Source organism: Mobula hypostoma, chromosome 5 (assembly GCF_963921235.1).
Source record: "Mobula hypostoma chromosome 5, sMobHyp1.1, whole genome shotgun sequence".
NCBI classification, from domain to species: domain Eukaryota; kingdom Metazoa; phylum Chordata; class Chondrichthyes; order Myliobatiformes; family Myliobatidae; genus Mobula; species Mobula hypostoma.
The window spans coordinates 31,225,060-31,247,482 of record NC_086101.1 but is presented as its reverse complement, the minus strand read 5'-3'; the positions used below and the strand labels follow the sequence as shown (position 1 = coordinate 31,247,482).

The window sequence follows — 22,423 nt, the reverse complement described above, 5'->3', positions numbered from 1 at the left end:
AGGGGGAATCTGATAGGATATATAAAAAAAGAAAGCCCATGGAAGAAAGAAAAGGGGGAAGAGCACCAGAGGGAGGCGATGGGCAGGCAAGGAGACAAGACCAGAGAAGGAAAAGGGGATGGGTTATGGTGATGTGGGGGCATTACCTGAAGTTTGAGAAATCAATGTTCGTGCCATCAGTTTGGAGGACAGAATATAAGGTGTTGTTCCTCCAACTTGAGTGTGGCCTCATCATGACTGTACAGGAGGCTATGGATTGACATTTCGGAATGGGAATGGGAAGTGGAATTAAAATAGATGGCCACTTGGAGATCCTGCTTCTTCTGGCAGATGGAGCATAAATGCTAGGCGAAGCGGTCTTCCAATCTACATCAGGTCTCACTGATATATAGGACGCCACAGCGGGAGCACTGGACACAGTATATAACCCCAACAGACTCACAGGTGAAGTGTCACCTTACCTGGAAGGACTGTTTAGGGTCCTGAATGGTAGTGATTCAGGAGGTATAGGGGCAGGTGTAGGACTTGTTCCTCTTGCAAGGGTAGGGAAGTCAGTGGGGAAGGACGAATGAACAAGGGAGTCATGTAGGGAGTGATACCTGCAGAAAGCAAAGAGTGCGGGGGAGGGAAAGATGTGCTTGGTGGTGGGATCCCATTGGAGATGGTGGAAGTTGTGTAGAATTATGTGCTGGATGCAGAGGTTGGTGGGGTGGTAGGAGAGGACAAGAGGAACCCCATCCCTGGTGTGGTGGCAGGAGGATGGGGTGAGGGCAGACGTGTGCGAAATGGCAGTGTTATTGGTGGAGGAAGGAAAGAGTCTTTCTTTGAAGGAGGAAGACACCTTCTTAGTTCTGCATTGAAAAACCTCATCCGGAGAGCAGATGCAGTGGAAACAGAGGACATGAGAGAAGGGGATGGCATTTTTACAACTAACAGCATGGGAAGAGGTATAGTCTAGGTAGCTGTGAGAGTCCGTGGGTTTGTAATAGACATCAGTAGGTAAGCTATCTCCAGAGTTAGAGAATGAGATCTAGCAATGGGAAGGAAGTATCGGAAATAGACCAGGTAAATTTAAGGGCAGGGTGGAAGTTGGAGGCAAAGTTGATGAAGCCGACGAGCTCAGCATGTGTTAAAGACAGCTTCTACCTGCAGTTATAAGACTATTCAATGGTTTCCTAGCATTGGACTCTTGACTTCTATCTACCTTGTTATCATCTTGCACCATGTTGTCTACCTACAGTGCGTTTTCTCTGTAGTTATTGCACTTCATCCTGCAATCTGTTAAAGTTTACCCTGGTGCTTCCTCAACACACCGTCTAATAAATTGATCTGGACGAAAACTATGAAAGACAAGCTTTGCACTGATTACATGGGGCAATAACAAACCATTCCAATTCATGTGCAGATGAGCACTTGGGCAAGAAGGCCACATACCAAGTGCTGGGCGATGGGATTAACGTGGATGGGTGCCCACTGGTGGGCATGGACTCATTTGAGGAAACGGTCTGATTCCATGCAGGTTATCTTTCAGGAACAACAAGCTGGAAGTGTGCAGTGAGACAAGCAGCTTCTGAGGAACCTTTCAGTCTCCATCGCTCCATGCACAACAGGCAGGGTTTCCCAATGGCAATCCAATTTAATCTCACTTCCCACTCCGACATGTCGATCCATAGCCTCCACTATCACCACGAAGCGGCCTTTTGAAGATTGGAGGAGGAACACTTCATGTTCTATCTGGATTAACTCCAACCAGAACATTAACTTGTCTAACCTGGTAATTCCTCCTCGCTCCCCCTTTCCCTTTTTCTATTCCGCATACTGTTTTCCCACTTACCCCTTCTCTTCACCTGCCTATCCCCAACCCCTTCTCCAATGGCCCGCTCTGCTCTCCTATCAGATTCCTTCTTATTCAGCCCTTTACCTTTTCCGCCCATCACATTATTCCTCTCCCCCACCCACCTACCTTCATCTATCTCCCCATCTTCCCACCAACTTAACCAGTGGTAGGGTTACTCTTGTCCTTACCTACCTCCCGTGAGCTTCTGTATCTAACACATCATTCTCCACAACTTCCTCCGCTCGAAAGGGATCCTACCACTAAACATATCTTTACCTTCCCCCAACACCCCACACACACTTTCTGCGGGGATCACTCCCTCTGTGATTCCATTGTCCATTCGTCCCTCCCCACTAATCTTCCTCATGGCACATCCTTGCAAGCGGCCAAAGTGCTACCCCTCCCTCACCTCCATTCTGGGAGCTAAACAGCCCGTCCGGGTGAGGCGGCACTTCACCTGTGAATTTGCTGGGGTTGCATTGCTGGTGAGAGACCAGTTGCACATATTAGACCAATGTTATTTTCAACCTTAATTGTCAAGTATGGAGCAGATGCCACTGAAGCAAACCAATCACTCTGCTCTTGAAGGCCAGTACGGCTCTCCTCCTGATTTACAAACAGTAATTCAATCACTCTTCATCACAGGACAGTTAGAAAAATAATACCGCCCGTGTCTCAAAAGAGAAGATTCTCATATACCTTCCCTTGATCAGTTGGGGAACTGGCCAGAAGAGTGGCAAATGGATTTCAATACAGATAAGTATGAGGTGACGCACTTTGTAAAGTCTTGTACTACGAATGGGGGTGTAATGAGACAGAGGTCAAGTGCATAGTTTATTGAAAGCAAAAACACAGGCAGAGAGCGTGATGAAAAAAGGTGTTTAGCATACTGGCCTTCATCAGACAGAGCACTGAGTGTGGGAGCAGATGTAATGTTGCAGTTCTACAAGCTGGAGGGTTGTGTCCAGTTTTGGTCATCTTGCAACAGGAAAGATGTGGTTAAACTGGACAGCATAAGGAGAAGATTTACAAGGATGTTGCTGAGACTAGAGGGTTCGAGTTAGAGGGAGATGACCAGGCTGTTCCTCATTCCTTGGAACACAGAAGAATGAAGGGTGACCTCACATACGCATTTGAATTTATGAAGGGCATAGATAAGGTGAAGGGTTAATGGTCTTTTCCCCAGGGTAGGAGAGTCCAAAATTAGGGGCCACAGGTTTGATGTGAGAGGGGAAAGATATAAAGGCAATCTGAGAGACAACTTTTTCCACACAAAGGGTGGTGAATACATGGAATGAGCTGCCAGAGAAAGTGGTTGAGGCAGATACAATAGCAGACATCCCACCCTGCAAAAACTGATTTCAGGGAGGTAGCACCATCAATTTGCGGGAGACTTCCGGGAGAGGTGGGATGTCTGCAATAGAGTAGCTCCTTAGCAGCTAGCCAGCTAGTTTAAATAACGTTAGCTATGCTAATGAACGAATGACACCTGTTAAACTCACCTCAACATGTCTTTTCCAGTCTTGACCCACCATGGGCAATAGAAAAGTCACTGTTGCAAACAGTGCAGCGAGCAACACTGTCATTATTTTTGACCCCTATTAGGCAGGGGTACACTTTAGTGTAGTCTGGGGTGAGGTACGTTTTATATTTTCTTTTTTTGGAACACTCTGCCATGGCGCGCACGCTCTCTCTCTCTCTCTCTCTCGCGTGCTCTCTTGCTCACTTTCTCGCTTTCTTTCTTCCTCGCTTGCTCTCTCACTCTCTCGCTTGCTCACTCTCAAAAAAATTGATTTCCGTGATATTGTATATAATTTGCGGGCATCAGGGAGCCACTATTAATATACGGGAGACTCCCGGAACTTTCAGAAGAGGTGGGATGTCTGCAATAGTGTCATTTAAGGGGCACTTGGATATAGGTGTACATGGAGAGGCAGAGCTTACCGGAATATGGGCCAAATACAGGAAATTGGGAAAATAGTGGGAGCCACACAGTATATTGCGTGGGCAATGAGTCAGCTAGGACTGGTTATGACAAAAAGGTCTGGATTCTTCTTCTATTTCCGGCTGCTTAGACGCACCTAGGCGTATTACAGCCCTCCGCAGGATGAATAATTAATTACAGAACTTCAAGGAACTCAAATTCTCGAATACAACCTCGTCTCACATATAAACTGAATAAAAGACTCTTCAATCAGATGTTGATTCTCTTGGTGGCCAAACAAAGATTTCTATGACCTTCCTTTTAGATAGTTTACCTGTGGAGCGGCTCACCACAAATCTAAATGTTAATATGAACTGTATATGGCACCATGCAATGTTACAAGGAACACTGATCAATTGGCATGAAACTTCCAGGGAAGGTACCAGAGAAAGTAACACCAAGAATAGGATAGTGGCTAAGGCCACTGGATAGTAATGGAAGGAGGCATGGAATGATGCAAGATTCAGGACAAAGCTGAGGGAAGTCAGCAGGGAATTTCAGAGATTTGGGATGACAAAAAAAAACAGGCTGGAGGACGAGACGTGCCAGGGAAGAGTTACAGAGTGAAAATCCAAGCTGCAAAGGGGCATTTAAAATGAGAGGACATTTAAAAGGAGCCAGCAATAGCATTTAATGAAAGTCTAGTTTAATCTAATATAGTATGCACAGTACTTGCTATGAATATTCCACGGAATGTTTTACATTTGCATATGGGAATATTACTGTATATTGGAACATTACAGAGACTCTGCTAAAGGACATTATAAATGAGAGAACTCTCAATTGGAATGACAGCAATGATAGATTGAAGCATGAAGAATTCTCTAATGGAAAGAGAGCAATCGTAAATTGACACATTTACAGCGATTCTGCTAAAGGACATTTAAAATGTGAGCAATGGAGTGAAAAGTGAAAACTTCATGCTGAAGGATGGAATTCTTCAGAGCAGGGTCATGGCAGTGGGAGAGACACTAACAAGACCAACAAATCAACAGAGGAGGGAGGAATAGAATCCGTTTAGGACAATTGGTGGTAGTGGTGGTGAGGCGGTGGGAGGAAGAGAGCGAGTGGAATCTCATTGCATATTGAAAGGCCTACATAGAGTGGATGTGGAGAGGATGCTTTCCATAGCCTGGGAATCTACAACCAGAGAGTACAGCCTCCGAATGGAACAGAGATTAGGAGGAATTTCTTTAGCCAGATGACGGTGAATCTGTGGAATTTATTGCCAAAGACAGATGTGGAGGCCAAGTCACGAGATATATTTAAACAGAGGTTGATAGGTTCTGGATTAGTAATGGCACCAAATGTTATGGGCAAAAAGCAGGAGAATGGGGTTGAGGGGATAATAAATCAGCCATAATGGAATGGCAGCACAGACTTGATGGACCAAATGGCCTAATTCTGCTCTTATAACTTGTAGAAAACGTGGGGATTTGTAATTAGCCATTTGCAGGTTAATCTCTGCCAGGCTTTCACAAACCTGTACCAGACCCTCAGCTTGCTGCCCTTGCCCAAGACAGCAGCCGGAACCTACCACCTCTGCTATCCAATGGCAGTCACAGCTGCCTCACTTAATGTTATTTCAGTAACTTCTTAATGTACTTTACATCAATTTTTAATTTTAAAATGGCATGAAATTAAAGATAAACCAATTTATAAATCAAGTCATAAAACTAAAATTTAAAAGAATAATTCTGGTTTAGAAACATATACAAAGTGTAACAAAGCCTCAAAGTTTTGGCAGGAGATGGGTCTCCAACCACAGCATCACCTCCTGCCAGTTCCTCAGGAGATCCGGCCAATGCCTCCTGAACACTATCTGGATACAAGGCCTCTCAGAGGGACAGAGTCAACTCAGTCCCCCTTCCCGGGCCATATCCAAGAAGTAGATGGAAAAGGGTGCAAGGGCAGTCTGGAAGCCGGGTGACAAGCTGAACATTGCATCGTGGAGCCTTTTCATGTTGGCCTTTGGCCCAACCAGTCCATGTCAACTAAGATGCCCATTCATTTAAGTTCATTTGCCCACATTTGATACATAATTCCTTTAAGCTCCACCTATTCATGTAATTACCCAAAGCCCTAAATGTTACCGTACCTTCTGAGCCACTTTCTCCGACAGCTCATTTCAAACACACACTACCCTCTGAGTGAAATTGTCCCTCAGATATTTTTTCAATCTTTCATCACTTGGCTTAAACATATCCACCTAGTTTTTTTTTCCCATTCTCTTTTCCCAGGAAAAAGGCCATATGCGTCCAACCAATATATAGACAGATAAAATCATGAGAGATATACACAAGGTCATCCCTCAATCTTCTCCTAAACTCAATCCCACGATTGATGAAGGCCAATGCACCGTATGCCTTCTTAACCGCAGAGTCAACCGGTGCAGCTGCTTTGAGTGTCTTAGGGACTCAGGCCCCAAGATCCCTCTGATCCTCCACACTGCCAAGAGTCTTACCGTTAATACTATATTCTGCCATCCTATTTGACCTACCAAAAGGAACTACCTCACACTTATCTGGGTTGAACTCCATCTGCCACTTTTCTGCCAAGTTTTGCATCCTATCATGTGAGGTGTATAAGATGAGAGGCACTGATCATATGGATAGCCAGAGACCAAGCTATCCCAACATCACAACCCTTCTCTAAATGAGTAGGAAAGTGAAGGCAGCCCCAACTAGCTTCCATTTGTATACTGCACTGCCATTAAACTGATGACTAAGCACCAGAGACAGTTTAATGAATGAGTCACAAAAGTTTCTCATCTAAAAATAGAATGCACAAACATAACAAACCAAGAACGATCACTTTGGGCCGAACTCTCATCCCACCCATTTTAGCCGGCGCAAAAAATACTGGGGCATACCTGCGTCTGGCCTTGGATATGCAGCGCTCCCTTTCACGTCCAAATGTGTGTCGGCTCCATTATACACAAGGGGCACGGACAACACCAGCAGCACGAAAGGTAGCAGAAACAAAATCATCATCAAACCGCAGCTGCTCCCATTAACAGTTTGCATCCGAACGGAGAGAAAAGTTTACCAGCACCACGACCCCGCAGCCATTCAGGAACTGATCACGTGATCTTGGTCATCTGACCCTTCTTATGCCCACTACCGCCACCAACTGGACAGGAGTGTGTGCAACACTCACAACACGCTGGAGGAACTCAACAGCGAGTTGTCAGTGTCGCTTTGACCCCAGCATCCGCAGATTATTTTGTGTTTTGGACTGGAGTGTGGTACAGAGTTGGGAAATAAACCCCGACTAGTGCTTTAACAAATGAAAACTAAATTACTCCAAAATATCCTATAGATTTTAAATAATGAAAGACATTATCGTGAATTTATTGGAAAATGTAAACGCATACATTGTATTTTCAATGTATTACAGTATTTACTCAACAGTATTTCAGTATTTACTCGAATGCACACATTATATTTTCTATATTTACTATGTAACCACTGCTCGCTGAATAGAGGGTATTCACTATGTAGCCATGACTTTTGACCTAATCACTATTAATTCAGGAAGAGAACTAGAATGAAACCAAGTAGAAAGATAACGGTGGCGAGTAAGGTAATGAAATATGTGGTAGTATGTCACAACAAGACTAATTAAGAAATAACTGTGGTTAGGGATGAGGAGACACCTGGTCTAAAATGTAAACTAGGACATAATTAAGTTGGGGAGTAAAACAATAGTGGAAAGTCGAGAGTCGATATATTGATGATATGTAATCACAGGCTGACTAGATATGATAATGTAGCTAAGCTAGGAGATTGCTATAAAAAATGCTGTGTACAAGCCTCGACGGGCAGTCAGCTACTAGCTTTCTGATTGTCTCAGCTTTGATTTGCAAATGAAAGTTTAAAACTTCTTGAAGGATTTTCTGCATCTCCTTGTCGTTTGTGAGAAACGAGAAACCACGACAAAATCGGATAGAGACCCGCGAGGAAGGGAACGGCAGATTGGGACGCTTCCCGGTCCCTCGGGGACCCTCACGGGGCTAACAGAATTAAGGGTGCACCCAAAGTAAAAAGGTGAGCGCTTTTTGCGATAATTCGGACTAAGAATTCTGTTGGTTTTGGGGGGTCTCGGGGACTCAGAAGTGCGAAGCAACTGCCAAAGGGTCTCTCCGATCCAAAGAATCTGGCAGAATCGGGGATAAAAGGAGGCTCAGAGGATTAATCAAGAACACGGCAGTGGGTGTAAGTACGAATAAAGTAATAATAAGTTAAGTAAGAAAATTCCACGTGGTGTTGGTAAATCCCTGTGGATACCGCTTCGCACGAAACGAAGGGCTGAACAGGCAGGGAAGGAGAATTAAAAATCCTCGTGAATACCGCCTTAAGAAGTGTAAGGGTCTGCATAGGCGAGGTGTAAAAGGTTCTGTGGATACCGCCCTAAGTAGGGGTCTGCACGGGCAGAACGTAGTAAGAGACAAAGATAGTTTGATAGAGAATTCAGACGCTGGTGAGATAAACCATAAGGCTAGGCATAGAAATAGAGTTAGAAAAGTAGTGCTATTAAGTAGGCAAGTAGTGAGATTCTGAAAATACCATAATAGAAAAAGGAAAAAGAGAACAACATGACAGAGAAAGGAACAGCAGTAGAAATATTGAGCAGAAAATTCCCGGTATGTCAAGGTAAGATCGCGGAAATTTCAGAGAAATGGGAAAAAAGAACTAAAGAACTGGTCACGAAGTGGCCAAGAGAAGGAACGTTTGATGTAAGCTTATGTGAGGAAATGGAAGCGCTAATTAAAAATCACAAACCCAAAGATATATCCAAGAGAGAAAAAAGGGGAACAAGATATGGAAGTGTTAAAGCTCTTTAGGATGGAGGGAGAAAGGTTAAGAAAGACGGGAGGTATATTAATAGTAAGTAAAAAAGACACTGAGAAATGAAACGAGCAGTCTGATAAAGAGAAGGAGAAGCATAACAGGGAGCCGGCTTCGGCTCTATACCCAGACCTGAAAGACGTAGAAAAACCTCCTCCTATTAAGAGAAAGAAACCCTTAAGCAGTGTCCGGTGATAACTGGAAAAGTGGATCTAAATGGAGAAATTATAGTCTGGGATACCAGGAGGAAAGAAAGAATCACGAAAAGGAGGGGGAGGAACTACGGAAGGTAACAGAAGAAGACAGGGCAAAGATAGGACAGGAGAAAAGGGAAATAGTAGAAGAGATCAAAGGGTTACAGGAATTAAAAGCGAAAAGGGATAAAGAGAAATCTTTGTTATATGGGCACGGAACTGAACAGGCCAGAGCAGAAGGTGACTTGTCTGGAGAGCAAGAGTTAAGTAGCGAAAGAGAGGGTGCGGGAGAGTGTAGGCAGAGGATAGGAGACAGGAGCCTTGAAGGGGAAAAAGAGGGAGTGAAAAGGCAGATATTAGAAACAGAGGGAGAGATTAGGGAATTACAGCGGAGACTGAATTTCCAACGACAACGAGAGTTTGAGGATTTCGGATGGGCCAAAGCAAATGCTAGCTCAAGGCAGAAAGAAAGAACTCCACGAGGAGGCCAAGGGAGAAAGGAAACCCCGGAAAGAATCATGTGGCAGCCAGTGAAAACGTGCTCAGAAACAGATGGGGAGTCAGGAGAGGAGGAGAGTCAGGATATGTGGGAAAGGAAAGGGAGAATGATGCCGTTGTTAGTAAAAGGGTTGGGACAAGTACAGTATATTCCTTGGGGATCCCAGGACCTGGAAGGGCTGTAAAACACCCTGCCCAGCCTACATGAGGGTGCAGGGAAGTGGATTAGGGCCTTTGAGGAAGAAACCACGGGACGAATGTTGGTTATGGGAGATTTGAAGGCGCTGCTGATGAGGCTGATGGGAATCTCCAAACTACAAGAGTTGATGGAAGCGGCTGGCATACAGAATGCGGACAGCACACTGATTGACGGGGCCAGATTTGACACAGTGAGGCAGAGGGTATGGGGGGCCCTCAGGGAGCTCTATCCACCCAGAATGGACCCCAAAGCCATGAAAGGGGATCCACTGGGAGACACTGAAAATCCAGTAGCCTACATAGAAAATCAGTTGAAAAGGTGGAGACTGGAAACTGAACAAGAGGTGGAAGGCAACCCATTTATAACTTGGATGTTCCGAAATGCTGTTTTGGATGCGATGCCTTCCCAAGTTAAGTCTAAACTTGAGGAAGTGGTTGGACTGATGTCAATGACCCCACAGGAATTCAGGGACCACGTAGTCCATGCGGTCGAAAAATATCAAAAAGACAAACGAAAGTTGACTGAGCAGCAAGAAGAAGTGCAAAGAAAGCTGATACAAATGCAGCTTGAAGAACTTAAAAAGAAGGAAAAAGAAAAAGGCAATAAGATGCAGCCAGCAATGACCGATTTAAGCACAGCCGTTGAAATGAATGAAATACCATTATATGGAGGGACCGGTCGTGCCGTAAGACAGAGCCCAGCAAACCCCATGCCAATAATAAACGTCTTTGGGGGTGCTTTTCCACAAATGCCCTATCAGGGACAGGATAAGTTTAAACAGCAGCCCAGACAGTACTGGAAATCCCAAGGAGGGGGGCAGAGAGGTTATGGGCAGGAAGGACCAGTGAGGAAACAAGAGGAAAGAGAGATACAGAGACGGTGCTGGGGATGTAACCAGCCAGGACACATAAGAAGGGACTGCCCACTTAGGCCATGGGCTGTCACTTGCCAGCGGGAACCAATGAGAGGGGAACCACAGTCTAGCCAAGGACCAGACCCTGCAGGGCTGAATGGACCCGTGAACCCCTATGCAAGACATTAGGGGTGCCCAGAGAACCCAGGTGGGAAGGGACACTACCCGGTGATAACAAGGGAGGCAGAGGAGGAACCCATTGTTCAGGTTGTGTTAGAAGGGCAGCTGACACCAGTGATGATAGATACTGGAGCCACGTATACTTGCGTACAGCCGCAGTATGCCCTTCAGCTTCCCATGTCAGGAAAATTTATTAAGACTGTAGGGTTCTCGGGAAAAACACAGTTGACACAATGTACAGCTCCAGTGAGATTAAGGATGGGCAGCAAAGGAATAGTTTTGCCGATATTAGTGTCCAAAGGAACTCTGATTAATTTGCTAGGCAGAGATGCCCTATTAAAACTAGAATTAAAATTAGAATGTACCAGAAGTGGGTTGAGTGTGGAAAAAGTAAATGCTCAATTACTTGTGCGGGAAGTCAAGAAAGCTGATGTCTTTTGGATAGGAGACATAGAAGATCAGATCTGGGAAACCTGGGAAAAATGGAAAAAGGGCGTGCAGGCTATATTGCCCCAGGCTGTAGCGCCCAAATCCAAGTTACATTGCACAGTGATTTTTGACGAAACTCAGAACAGAGAGTTAGAGGAGAGATGGCACAAGGAGGCAGGTAACTGGCAGCACCTAAGAGGAGAAGCTATAATAATTGGGAGACAAGAGGCAGCCCTGCAAGTCAGGTGGAATACCTTCTTGGAGAAATGGTACAGGATACCGGAAGCTGAGCCCCACATAACGCTGCTAGTAAATGAGGAACATCAGTCTAAAGACCTAGGACCCTTAGTAAAGCACGCTAGAACCGTAGCAGTGTGGAGGAAAATTATGCCACAGGTGTGGGTATCGGGAGACAACAACTACTTTAAAATAGAGGTAGATATAGATATTGTAGGAACAGCAAAGGAGGTCGAAGTAATTCCCCAACCACACCTGACGTTATTGGGAAAGGAGGAAGGCCAGCAGAGAGATAACAAGCTGGATAGGTTACCATCTATCCTGTGGTCACAACATGACACGGATGTAGGGAAAATAAGAACAGCTAGTCCGGTAGAAATAAAGCTGAAAAAGGGAGCAGTTCCACCCAGGAGACCACAATATCCCCTGAACCCAGAGGCAGAAGAGGGAATAGTACCAACGATACAGGAGCTACTGGAGGCAGGAGTACTTAAAAGGACAGACAGCCCATGTAATACCCCGCTGTTACCTGTCCTTAAAGCGGATAAATCTAAATGGAGACTGGTGCATGACTTGCGAGCGGTGAATGAGGTAATGGAGGACTGGCCAGCGGCAGTTCCCAACCCACATACGCTCTTGACTAATGTTCCACCAGAGGCAGACTATTTTTCAGTGATTGATTTGTGTTCGGCTTTTTTCAGCGTTCCCCTGGCAGATCAGTGTCAGTACCTATTTGCATTTACATACAGAGGCAACCAGTATACCTACACTAGAATGCCTCAAGGATTTAAACACTCACCACACGTATTTAATCAAGTGTTAAAGGCGGACTTAGAGGGCATATCGTTGGAAAGTACATTGATACAGTATGTGGATGATTTGTTGATTTGCTCCGAAACTGAGGGACAGTGTGAACAGGATACCATAACCCTTTTAGAGAGACTGGCGCATGGAGGGCATAAGGTATCTAGAAAGAAGCTGCAATTTTGCAAGCAACAGGTAGAATACCTAGGTAGAGTGATATCCAAGGGAGCGAAGGCGATAGCGCCGGATCAAATTGAGGCTATAACTAAACCTCCCAAGCCCCAGACAGTGGGGCAGATGATGACGTTTCTGGGACTGACAGGATATAGTTCAGATTGGATTGGGGAATATGCTGAAATTGTAACGCCACTAAGGAAAATAATGAAGGAAGCAGGACATACAAGCTTGGAGAGTAATCTACAGTGGAATGAGGAGGCAGAAGTGGCTTTCAATACTATAAAGCAGGAATTGCAGTCAGCCCCAGCATTAGCTTTGCCTGACTACGAGAAGGCCTTTCATCTGTATGTATCCAACTGACAGGAAGGCTATGCCACTGCAGTTCTAACGCAGGAGACTGGCACAGGTAAAGCAAAGCAACCCATAGCGTACTACAGTGCGAAACTGGATGACGTGGCTCAGGGGTACCCACCTTGTTACCAGGGATTGGCAGCACTATACTATGCATATACAAAGGCATCATCCGTAACCATGGGCTATCCTGTGATTCTGTACACACACCACAAGGTAGTAGAATTACTGGAAAGAGGGAAATTCGTATTGACACCAGCCAGGATAGCAGCATATCAGATGCTACTGACATTTCCTGATATAACTATACAGAGGTGCACCACCAGTAACATAGATGATTATGTCCCTTTAGGGTATGAAGGAGAACCCCATGATTGTGTAGGGAAAACAATGACATTCGCTAAATTGAGAGCAGATTTATGATCAGAACCATTAGAGCACGAAGATAAAAAGGTCCTGTTCGTAGATGGCTCTTGTTACAGGGATCACGATGGGGATCACGATGCGAATCACGCAGGGTTCTCAGTAGTGCAACAGGATCATGCAGATTTCAAGGTCATCAGAATAGAGGCTGGCCCCCAACCGTGCTCCGCCCAGCTAGCGGAAATCAGAGCTTTGACGGCAGCGTGTGAAATGATGGAAGGAGAGAAAGTAGATATCTATACAGATTCAGCATACGCTCATGGAGTGTGTCATTTGTTTGGGGCAGTGTGGAAACAGAGAGGTTTTAAAAAGAGCAATGGAGATCCCATATAGCACGTCAGCAAATTTTAGATCTAATAAAAGCACTGATGAAACCTAAAGCACTGGCTATAGTCAAATGCCAGGCACATAAAAAAGGAATCGATGTAGTAACAAAGGGAAATCAAGCTGCAGATGAAGCAGCCAGGAAAGCGTCTGGGTGCACATCCGCTGTTATCGCACCCCAGGTAAGTCTAGAGCCGGAACCTATGGTAGAGGACCTAATTGAAATACAGGGAAAGGCAACTTTGGCAGAACAAACACTGTGGAGACGAAAGGGGGTCCAAGCAGAACCCAGAAGGCCTATGGACCACGGAAGACGGCCTACTGGTAGCCCCCACCCCTTTACTGACTATCCTGATCTCAGAAGCACATGGGATGGATCATTGTGCAAGGGGGGAAGTAATAAGCAAAATAAAAAAGGATGGATTTTGGTCGCCTTATTTACAGACTTCAGTAGACCATGTGTTGTCACAGTGCGAGGTATGTGTGCAGAATAATGTTCGGAAAGGAATTACAACCCCAATAGGTCATATACCCGTACCTGAAGGGCCATTTAAACACCTAGTGATTGACTATGTAGACATGATAAAAAACAGTAAGAGGGAAAAGATACATGTTGGTGGTAATCGACAGATTCAGCAGATGGGTAGAGGCAGTACCCTCGAAAGATCAAGGGGCAGGAACAGTGGTGAAATTCCTGACAAACGACGTGATCCCAAGGTTTGGGATACCGACAGAAATTAGCTCAGACAATGGTTCAGCTTTCATCCAGAAAGTGGTCAAGTTAGTTCTGCGAGCACTGAGAATAAAGCAAAGATTCAGATGTGTGTATCACCCTCAGTCGCAGGGTATGGTGGAAAGAATTAACGGGACCTTAAAAACCAAACTAAACAAAATCTGTGCAGATTCTAAACTCAACTGGGTCGATGCACTACCGTTAGCATTAACGAGTTATCGCATGCAGACTAATCGGATGACGTGTCTAACACCGCAGGAAATGCTGACCGGAAGGTCCATGCCAGTACCCCAGTGGAGAGGACCGTATAAAGGGCCTAGTTTGGAACAATTGGAATTGGAATTAAAACAATACATGCAGAAATTAACTATGATACATAAGTCTATTTATGCACAGGAGAAACAGAAAGAGCCAGAGATTGATCAAGGGGAAGGACCAATCAAACCAGGCGATCAAGTCTACGTGCGAGCGTTTCGAAGAAAGTGGAACGAACCCAGAAGGGAAGGGCCCTTTACAGTAACCAAAGCATCACCCACCGCAGTTCAAGTGGAAGGACGCGCCACCTGGTATCATCTCAATCACTGCACTCGAGCAGTCCCGCAGGTACAGTCAGGTGGGCCACCCGAGGTAAGTGGTGAAGAAGAACAAATAGACAGGTACTAGACTGGCTATTGGCAGAAAAAGGAGGAGTTTGTGTAACGTTTGGGGAACAATGCTGTACTTTTATACCGAATAACACTAGTCCAGAGGGATCGTTTACCAGAGCAATGAATAAACTGAAAAATCTAAGAAAGGAAGTTAAACAAAATGCAGGGTTTGGACACCAGTTCTTTGACTGGTTAAACAATAGACTAGGAGGATGGGGAGCATGGCTGACCAAGATTGCAGTAACCATTGGTATTGTATTGCTAAGCTGTGCGGTCATTCTGTGCTGTTTTCTTCCATACCTCAAGTCGCTTGTAGTGCGTGCTGCAATGAAACGGTTTCCGATGCTCCTGGAAATTGTTGGGTTGAGCCCTATGGAGAAGGAGACACCGATGATGTATTCGTACAGTTTACGAGACACACAAGACAAACAGGAGAGAGATGAAATATGTGGGGATTAGGCTGTGAAGGCTCCTGAGTCTTTTTCCCTGTCTCAGATACGAAGGGACGGGTTTTTGGCTCAGCGACCTAGGGAGGTAGGGAGAGAACACTGTGAGTCTTAAGCGCAGGAAACTATAGTTTAACTCAAATTTGGGAGTAAATGTGTGGCTTTATTTGAGCTTTTGTGCATAGACTCTCAGTCCTCTCTCTCTCTCTGTATGACCCTGTGGGTCTCAAAGGGAGGATTATATTGGAAAATGTAAATGCATACATTGTATTTTCTATGTATTACAGTATTTACTCAACAGTATTTCAGTATTTACTCGAATGCACACATTATATTTTCTATATTTACTATGTAACCACTGCTCGCTGAATAGAGGGTATTCACTATGTAGCCATGACTTTTGACCTAATCACTATTAATTCAGGAAGAGAACTAGAATGAAACCAAGTAGAAAGATAACGGTGGCGAGTAAAGTAATGAAATATGTGGTAGTATGTCACAACAAGACTAATTAAGAAATAACTGTGGTTAGGGATGAAGAGACACCTGGTCTAAAATGTAAACTAGGACATAATTAAGTTGGGGAGTAAAACAATAGTGGAAAGTCGAGAGTCGATATATTGATGATATGTAATCACAGGCTGACTAGATATGATAATGTAGCTAAGATAGGAGATTGCTATAAAAATGCTGTGTACAAGCCTCGATGGGCAGTCAGCTACTAGCTTTCTGATTGTCTCAGCTTTGATTTGCAAATGAAAGTTTAAAACTTCTTGAAGGATTTTCTGCGTCTTCTTGTCGTTTGTGAGAAACGAGAAACCACAACAAATTAAATTCGCTTCCATAACTTAGTAAAGTTTTTAAATGAAAAAGCTAGTAGTACAGCCTGTATTGGCTTTCTTTCAACCTTATATGCTTCACATTGTAAAATATGTTCAACTGTTTCATAATGATGACAAGACAAGACCTACACACCCCAAAGTGGTGTTCTCTAACAAGATACAAGGAATAATTAAGCATAGTATGCACAATTCTAAGTCGTCAATATAATTCCTTCCCTTCTTGTCTTGCCCACTTCTCCCATCAATCCAACAGTTTTGTGTATTCTGTAAAGGTGTCTCTCTTTATGCCCATTATTCCAAGTCTTGCCATGATCCCCCAGTTCTTAGCCCCACCTATCTCTTAGCTTCTGATTTGCTAAGTAGAAGGTCTATATTCACAGATGAACTTTTAACAGCTTTTTTGGCCAAACAATCAACCTGCTCATTCCCCTCAACACCTCTGTGTGCAAGAACCCATAAAAAGAGAACATGTAGACCAATACTTTAAATATGAGATAAAGTTTGTTCTGCTTCCAGCAGTAAATCTGACCTACTGCAGGAATGACCTGTTTTAAGACTAGTCAAAATCAAAAAAAAATCTGAACAAATTATAACTTTGCATAAACAGATTTCCTCCACCCACTGTAAGCCCAGAATGATGGCAACCAGTTCTGCTATACATACTGATAAATAGTTAGTAAGACATTTCTTTATTGTTACAGATACAAAAACAGCCACACTGACATTCCCTGTTAAATTACCTTTTTATCCATCAGTAAAAATGGTTAACATATCACAATAATTTTCCTTAGCGTACTGATGAACCAACAGACTCTCGGGCATACCAGGGTCCTTGGATTTCATTAAATCATGCAACCTAAAATCAATTAAAGCCATTGGAAAAAATCATGGGTGGGTTACCAAAAAAAGCTACAGTGGGACAAATTACAAAATCCAACAAACCCATATTCCTAGTGAGATAAGAACCCAGCCACCTCAATCTAAAAACACTCTTCTTGTGATGTTCCCAACAGTCTTCCAACACACTTATAACAGGGTGATCATTCCCCTGCCCCTCAACTTAACCCAGTATGTTAACAACTTCAACCTCTTAGCTTTTCGAAAAACTCTTCAACAACTTCTAACCCCTTAGGGTAATTGACCCATTTTAACCAGTAAAGTTGAAACAGGAGATTACCTTACTGCATCACAACACAATCTTAAAGCCTGAGCTTGTATCACACCCAAACATTTTAAATTTGAAAATGACACTGATCCATAAGCCACACAGTCATAATCAAGTACTAAATATATACAGCAAACAGGGGTTTTTGTGTAGTACCCCAAGAATACCCACAAAGACACCTAAGGATATTTAACGTTTCTTTACATTTATCAATTATTTTACTGATATGGTGCTTCTATGTCAGCTTATTATCCAGCCACATGCCAAGAAATCTTACCACCGACACTTCTTCAAGAGTTTGACTATATAATTTCAAATTAAGTGCATGTCTATAGATCCTCTTTGTAAAACATATAACTTGTTTTAGCTATTGCTCTTAGAGATTCTAATACTGTTCAGGGTACTGTATTAAGAGAGGGGACAAAGTACACAAAGTTTCGTTGTATGCAGGGGACCCGTTAGTTTGTATTTCAGATCCTAGGAAATCTATTCCTTCTATGTTATCTATATTATTTGAATTTAGTAGTTTTTCTGGATATAAATTAAATTTACATAAAAGTGAGTTATTTCACATTAAAATTACTCATATCAATATCATCAAGTGCCTTTTAGTATTGCTAGAAATTACCTTACTTATCTTGGTATCAAAATTGCTAAAGATTTTAAGGACCTGTATAAATATAATTTTCTCCCATTAATTGATTACACCCAACAATTGCTTTCTAAATAGTCACCTATGACATTATCATTAATAGGTCGAATTAATGCTATTAAAATGATAGTCCTACTGAAATTCTTATATATATTTCAGGCAGTTCCTTCCTTTGTTCCTAAAACATTTTTTTGACAGGATAGACTCTATAATCTTATATTTGGAATAATAAAAATCCTAGATTGAGTAAACCCTTATTGCAGAAATTTAAAAAGGATGGTGGTATGGCTTTGCCAAATTTTAGAATGTATTATTGGGTAATTAATACTCGATACATTACTTTTTGGATTCATTATTCATACATACATGAATGTCCTTTATGGTTGGATTTGGAGGAAAACTCGGTGAAGGGGTTCTCTTTGGCCTCTTTACTGGGAGCCCCTCTTCCCTTTTTGTTTTCTAAGATTAGTAGACAAGATTTTAATCCCATTATTAAACATACATTAAGAATTTGGTTTCAGTTTCGTAGATTTTATAAGTTAAATAATTTTGTTCTTTCTAGTAATATCCATATAGATTATTTTTTTTAAACCATCAATTTTGGATAAGGCTTTTTTAATTTGGAAAACCTAGGGATCAGCTCATGATAAAATGGCAGAGCAGACTCGATGGGCCAAATGGCCGACTTCTGCTCCTTTGTCTTATGGTCTTATGGAATAGCAACTTTTTCAGATTTGTTTTTATGGGATTGTTTAATGTCTTTTTCTCAGTTATTGGATAAATATGATTTATCTAATGTACACTTTTTTTTAGGTATTTACAAATTAGGAACTTCTTACGTGGTTTGCTGCCAAATTTCCCTTCTGCTTATCTGCCTAATATGACAAATGTTCTCTTTCAGCTTAAACCACTTCAAAAAGGGTTGATAGCTATAATTTATAAACCGTTATTGAATTTACAAATTATATCTAACAATAAAATTAAACGTGCTTGGGAATTAGAATTTCAAGAGTCATTTTCAGATAATCAATGGAGCAAAATTTTTCATTTGGTTAATAACTCATCTATTTGTGCCCATCATTCCTTGATACAGTTCAAGGTAGTGCATCGGGCCCATATGTCAAAGGATAAACTAGCACGTATTTTTTCCAACATTAATCCTATTTGTGACAGATGTAATATTGAGGTGGCCACTTTAACTCATATGTTTTGATCTTGTATAAAGCGAGATAATTTTTAGAGAGATGTTTTTAAAACGCTATCAAAAGTCTTAGATCTGGACCTACAACCTAATTTACTTATGAAAATCTTTGGGATTATCCCATCAGAGCCATCTGTTTCCGTTCAACGTATGATAGCCTTTTCAACTTTATTGGTTAGGAGAGCCATTTTATTGAAGTGGAAGGACTCTAATCCACCTACTGTCTTTTTTTTGGCTTTCCTCCATTATGTGCTGTTTAAGTTTAGAGAAAATAAGTCAGACATATGATACATCCTTTAAATTTGAGCAAATATTGCAACTTTTTATTCAATATTTCCATTTGATTTGATTTATTACTCTTCCAATTTTTTTTTCAAAAGTTTAGATCTGATCAGAAAGTTTTTTTTATTATATATTACATATTTGTTTAATACTATGCATGATTTTGATCATGTCTACTTCACCTTCTGTTTGTATCGTTATTGATATATATATTTGAGATAATTCTCCTCTTGTTTCTATATATGCTCTTTTTAAGTCAATAAAAAGACTAAAGAAGAAGAAAGAACTTGATTTAGCTTCTGAAAGTTTAACTCCCCCATCTATTTACCCTCTGTTCGACTTTATTAATCGCTAATTGTATCCTGTATACAGTTAAATTGAATTTTTTCCTCTGATATACAAAACCATATAACCATATAACAATTACAGTACGGAAACAGCCCATCTCAGCCCTTCTAGTCCGTGTCGAACTCTTACTCTCACCTAGTCCCACCGACCTGCACTCAGCCCATAACCCTCCATTCCTTTCCTGTCCATATAGCTATCCAATTTTATTTTAAATGACAACATCGAACCTGCCTCAACCACTTCTGCTGGAAGCTCGTTCCACACAGCTACCACTCTCTGAGTAAAGAAGTTCCCCCTAATGTTACCCCTAAACTTTTGCCCTTTAACTCTCATCTCATGTCCTCTTGTTTGAATCTCCCCCACTCTCAATGGAAAAAGCCTATCCATGTCAACTCTGTCTATCCCCCTCATAATTTTAAATACCTCTATCAAGTCCCCCCTCAACCTTCTACACTCCAAAGAATAGAGACCCAACTTGTTGAACCTTTCTCTGTAATTTAGGAGATGAAACCCAGGTAACATTCTAGTAAATCTTTTCTGTACAATCTCAATTTTGTTGACATCTTTCCCATAATTCGGTGACCAGAACTGTACACAATACTGCATCCCAACATCCCAACTCCTATACTAAAGCTCATTAATCATAATCTTAAACAATAAAGGGCTACAAATACTGCTTTGTGGAGTCCCATTCTTTATTTCATAGAAGCCCGAATATAACTTTCCTACCCTTACCTGCACAGACTGTCCAAATAAAAAGCTTGGGAAAAAATTATATAGCCTTCCTCTCACTCCTAATTTCCATAATTTAGACCCTTCCTCTATAACATATCATATACTTTATCTATATCAAAGAATACTTACTCTATCACAACTTCTTTATTTAGCTTTGCTTTCCTAATATCATCTTCCAAACATAAAACTGAATCAATATCATTCTACCCTTCCGAAAACCGCTCTGATAAAATGGTATATCATATCTATTTTCCAGAATATAATTCAACCGCTCTATAATCATAAGTTTACACAAATGGGACGTTAATGATGTTGGTCTATAACTATCATGTGACGGGACTGACGGGAGGTGTTTCAATTTCTCCCGCGTCAAACGTCAAGACGTAATCACGCAGACCTGACTGGGGGAGAGAGGGTGAGGCGTTGATAAACGTGTGATGGGCCTTTGTTTAAAGAGGCAGCGGGTTAGCTCGCTGCATCGTTCACAGTTTATGTGGACAGTGAGGAGGGCCGGAGGTTGGGTCCGATCTCGGGCTCGGGCTCGGTCTCCAGCGGCGGAACAGATTTGTTCGCTATTTCTGCGTGTGGTCAGAAGGCAGCACTGACTTTCCCACCACCTCTATCGGGGTCTCGGTACCGCACTGACTCGGTGTGTCCCCGACCCGCCTCGTCCTCTCCCAGGGTCTCTACACTGACCCCCAACACAGCATCTGACCCTTACTGTTGCATGTTAACACAAACAAGTAGACCTGACCATTTGGCACAAACGGACTGCGGTATGCGCAATGTTACCGAATCCCCCTGGGGACTATGATGGTGATGGTCGCGGTCCCAAGGGAAGAGGCGGAAGATGTGGCGCCTGGACTCGCATCTGAACCATACCTGCAGCTCCTTGCATCCCGTTGCAAGCACACACACAGAGCAAGCGGCGACAATGTCAGCACACGACTTCCCGTAGTCCTCGGCCTGAGGTGTCCCGGAGCCTCTCCACGCCGCCCGTCTCGCCTTCACACAGAGACATGCTACCCAGCCGGACCATCTCCATACCGACCCCCATCTGCCTTCCACACTGGGGTGAGCCCGGACCGGGAAACTCGACCCGCCAGCTTCCGTTTTTGGCCGGGCTCCGAAGCTCTGCAAAGTTGGGGTCCTGGGACCCTGAACCTGCTGGAGGTGGGCAGACAACTGACGGCGGCCCGTCTCCGCCGGGGGCGGGGGGTGGGCGGCAATGCTGCTGGTGGCGATGGCGGTAGTGTTCTGGGCACTTTACACAGGTGGAGAAGTCAATGCCGCCTAAACTGGAGGAAGTTTCTGTCAGAGCTTCCGGGTGGGTTGATGTTCAGTCTCAGTGAAAAACCGAATAAAAGAAGGTTTTCACTTCGCGTGGGCGTGGGAATGAACAAAGAGGGAGGGTTCAGCATCAGAGTGAAACTGAATATGGTGGTCGATTTAGCGTCGGTGGCAAACTGAATAGTTCAGAATTAGAGTGAAACTGGACACAAAATAAAACTTAATTTGCTTTATGAAAAGGGAACAGGGTCTTTAAATGCTTAATCAAAAATTGACCATAGTGCGCCTACGTCTACTTTGGGGTTAGCTATTCATCAACCTAGGATGCCTTGTGATTAAAACTTAATCCCCTCCTGGCTGAGAGGGTGAAGACTCCCGGCTTTCCCTGTAAGTAGAATGGAAAGGATCCACGAATACTCAAATGGACAGGATGCGCGGTATCAGGAATATGTAAAGGGTTTGCTAAAAGAGAGAAAAAAAATTCCATTCTTGTTCAATCTGGGACTTGCAACCAACGAGCCTAACTGGGCAAAGGTCAGCCTGGCGGAGGAAACACATGGGGGTGGGGGGGAGTTTGGTGGGCGCACCAATCAATCCGTATAGGATCTGGAGTGTACCACTGCCCCGTCAAACCTGCCCTGCCATTCAGTGAGTTCACGGTAGAAACGACCCAGGCCTCAACTCTTCATTTTTTACCAGTTTATGTAAAGTCTGTAATAATATAAGTTACAAACAGGAGAGA

General features: G+C 43.1%; 1 protein-coding gene across 3 annotated transcripts in view; it reads right to left on the bottom strand.

Annotated features, from left to right (window-relative positions):
- Positions 1-21,408, bottom strand: part of LOC134346727 (uncharacterized) — a 51,545-nt gene extending 30,137 nt beyond the window's left edge. Inside the window, exons 1-2 of one of the 3 annotated variants that reach the window (XM_063048293.1) lie at positions 21,274-21,393; positions 15,021-15,090 (exon numbers count right to left, since the gene is read on the bottom strand). Coding sequence is in view for 2 of the 3 variants with exons in the window: in XM_063048290.1 (XP_062904360.1) it covers positions 6,694-6,847 (154 nt within the window). In the remaining variant the exon portion in view is untranslated. Of the gene's footprint in view, positions 1-6,693; positions 6,892-15,020; positions 15,091-21,273 lie in introns of those variants that run through there. The other 2 variants (XM_063048292.1, XM_063048290.1) reach the window with 2 other exon arrangements.
- Between the last annotated feature and the right edge of the window lie 1,015 nt (positions 21,409-22,423).